Source organism: Charadrius vociferus, unplaced genomic scaffold (assembly GCF_000708025.1).
Source record: "Charadrius vociferus isolate BGI_N301 unplaced genomic scaffold, ASM70802v2 scaffold406, whole genome shotgun sequence".
Classification (NCBI taxonomy): domain Eukaryota; kingdom Metazoa; phylum Chordata; class Aves; order Charadriiformes; family Charadriidae; genus Charadrius; species Charadrius vociferus.
In genome coordinates this window covers 21,144-24,478 of record NW_009648948.1, presented here as the reverse complement: position 1 = coordinate 24,478, position 3,335 = coordinate 21,144, and the positions used below count along the sequence as shown (strand labels likewise).

The 3,335-nt window shown below is 46.3% G+C and overlaps 1 protein-coding gene across 1 annotated transcript in view; it reads left to right on the top strand.

Annotated features, from left to right (window-relative positions):
- Nucleotides 1-881: 881 nt before the first annotated feature.
- IGF2BP2 (insulin-like growth factor 2 mRNA binding protein 2) overlaps nucleotides 882-3,335 on the top strand; it is a gene marked incomplete at its 3' end in the record, with an annotated part of 23,207 nt that continues 20,753 nt past the window's right edge. Inside the window, exon 1 of the mRNA XM_009887373.1 lies at nucleotides 882-940. Within this exon, the coding sequence (XP_009885675.1) occupies nucleotides 882-940 (59 nt within the window). The remainder of the gene's footprint in view (nucleotides 941-3,335) is intronic.

Sequence of the window (3,335 nt, the reverse complement as noted above, 5' to 3'; positions counted from 1 at the left end):
CGAGCCCGGCATCACGTGTGCCGGAGCGGGATTTCTTCTTCGTCAGGGATCACACGCTCTTTTACCTTAAAAACTCTCCCCCCGCCAAAAAAAAAGAAAGCCAAGCGACAAAATTATAATATTTCTAAGGTAAATCTCTTAGGTGGGTCCGACGGTGATTTTTTTTGAGAGCAATGGAGCCAGAAATTAGGAGTTTGGGAAGATAGTATGGACGCGGGACTTGACCTTTACCATGTACGAAGGGGATGTAAACAAGGAATTAATCTTTACCTAAATTCTCCGTCGAGCTGAAGGTGCTGCTGCTGCTTTTCCTTCCCAGTTTGAAAAAGAAAAGAAAAGGGGAGGAAAAAAAAAAAAGGCATTTAAACAGCCCAGAAAGAAACGCTGATTTATTTTACGTCGGGCTGTTTTCAGCTAGCTCCCAAGTTTTCTATTCCGGCTCGGCTCCCGAGTTTCCTCACATTAATGAGGTCTAATTTAAGCTGATAGCTGGCTTTTGCGGTTAAAAAAATAAAATATATTCTGCTCTTCTGCTTTATATTAATATATCCAGTTAAGGGAGGGCTGTGCCTTTGCTTCGGTAGATTATAGATTTTATTTTTACAACGTGATTTTTGGCACACAGCAGAGCCTCACGTGGTCATGTTTTTATCCCCCCCCCCCCCCCCCCTTCCACCATTAAATTTCTAAAAAAAAAAATATAAGGTTTTTGTAGTTGTGGGCGATTCCCAGAGAGGCGCTGAGATTTCAGGGGGTGAAATCCACCCCGGCACGGTTAATTGCAATAAATCTGTGTTTTAATTGGGTTGGGGGGAACCCGAGCCCCACTTGGCTCTCGTGTGTGTGTCATGTCCCCCCCCCGGCGTTTCTGCGTCACGGGGATGGGGAACCGGGAGGTGCCGATGCCCGCGCCCGCCTTCACCTGTGGCGCGGTCTTTTTGTAACCAAATATAATGGATTTATACACCTAAAAATCCAGTTTGATAAGAAACGGGCTGGAAAACACCTCCCGGAAGGGATTTCCTCGAGGTGCCGCCGGGAGTTGTTGGGTTTTTTTTCCCGAAGGCAGGAATTAAAACGCACGCGGGCGGTGGGAAGGAGCGGGAATCCTGCCCGCTCCCCCGCCCGGTTTAAACTGCCTCTCACCAGTTAAAAATCAGCCATTCTGCTGCCAGGCAAATGGTTTGGGCTCCTATAGGAAGGATCCAACAGTGTTTTGATTGGGGTTTTTTTGTCGTTTCCCCCCTCCCCTCCTTTGTATATGCTCTATTGTGCCTTGGAGTATTAAAGAAAAAAACCTAAATATTGCCCTTTTTGAGTTTGTTTTTTTTAATCCCCCAACATTGCAAAAAATTTAAAATTAATTTTTTAAGTGGATTTTTAAATTTGGCAGGAGAGGAGTATACTTTTCCTTTGCTTAAAGTGACGCAATCCCTCCTGCGAGAGTATTTGATATGCGGAGCGTGGCGGCGTGGGAAGCGTCACCATCTCATGCCCCTTAAAAAATACGCCGCTGAAATCTTTGAAAACCCCATTAATGGGAAAGAAAGACGCTCAGAAAAAAATAAAAATAATTAGGATGGGTTGTGAAATACGGCGAGTAAAGCCCAACCGCCCCAATACTGACTTTCACACGAGGGTTGGATAAAAATGATGAGTTAATAAGGAGCGAAGCCCCATTTAACGTCTTCACACCAGTGAAACGTCGAAATGTTCGGGTTCCCCATCGCAAAGGCGCCTTTTAATTTCTGCTTCTGCCATGATTTTCGGCGATGAGAAATAAGAACGCGAGGGACGTGCGAAGAGCGGGGAGGGGGAAGAGAGCGTGGGCTGGAAATCTCTGCGATATTAGAAATAATCGTAGTAATTACTATTTTAGTAAGTGGCGAAACTAGGGTGGTTTTGCCCCGGAGAGCGGGCGCTGGAGGGGTAGCGATGAAAATGCCCGAGCAGCTTCGCTGGAGCTGGTTTTAGGGCATCTGTGGGATTTTTTCCTATTTCAATAGGAATTATCCATAAATAAGTTTCCTCTCTTGAGCATCGGTTCTCGTTTCTGTGTGTTTTGGCTTTATTTCTTTATTTTCCCCCACCCTTTTGTTTTCTAACCCCCAAAAGTTGGGGACGTTGAGGCTTGGGATAAACTTAGGAGCCCTTTTTTCTCCCCACGGGGCAGCCCATGTTTTTCTTCCCTTAATCGCTTGTCATCGATGAGATGCTTAATTAGGGGAGACGAAATCCTCGTGCAAACCAGTTGCGTCGCCAGGAGAAGCCACCGGCCCCTCTTCGCCTCTATAAATATGCGCGAGGGGCGGAAAAAAATTACTCCCGTGGCATTCCCTGGTCTGATATCTCTATTCAAAAATAGCTCTTAATTTAAAAAAAAAAAAAATAAAATAAATTAAGGAAACCTAAAGAGCAAGAAGAGATTTTTCTCCGGCCGTAGCGTGGGGAGGGTTTGCATCGCTTCGTCGAGAGAATTAAAGGCGCTGGAGATTTGCTCGAAGGGGGGGAAGGGGGTTGTACGTTGGGTTACGCTGGATTTTAAATTGAATTCAGGGTGGTAGAAGTGGGGCTGCCCTCAGGCTGGATCCGGGTTTTAAATATGGATATTGAATATCTTTTAGTATCTTTTGTGTTTATCTCGGGTTAATAACGTGTCTTTTGGTATTTGGAGTATTTAGTGTCTTTTATGCGCATATATAAATAAAAGATACTATGTATAAATATACTATATATATGATACTTTGTACTTTTATGATATATATAAAAGATACTTTGAAAAATATATATTAAAAAGATACTTTTTAATATTTTTATATATATATATGTGTATATATACACACATAAATATGACATTGCCAGGGTGATGCTGGTGGCATCGGGCATGGGGGATACCCCCTCCTGCTGCCCGCTGGTCTCGGATGCTGTTCCCTATGGAACTGGCCTGGAGAAACCCCTTGGGGGGTTCATCCTTTCCCAGATGGAGCCCGGACCCCGTCGCTCCTTTTATTTTACGTGGTTCCAGGTGTGGGCCAACCGGGGAGCTGGTGGCGTTTGGGTTGGTTTAGGTTTCTTTAGCCGCCTTTCGCTTGGTTCCTCGCTGCCCGCCGGGATGCGGGGATGGGAGCGGGGTGACATCAGGGATGTGGGATGGAGCACAGAGGATGCCGGGAGGTGACCAAGGCCATTAACGACCTCTTCTTTTTGTCGATTTATAGTTCCTCCCGCGGTGTGAACTTGCCCTTCTGCCCCCCCCCGGGCATGACGGTGATGCCCTGGCCCCTGTCCGACAGCGCTCCCCGGGGAGAGGCGGCTGCCGGGGCTGGCGGGGGAGG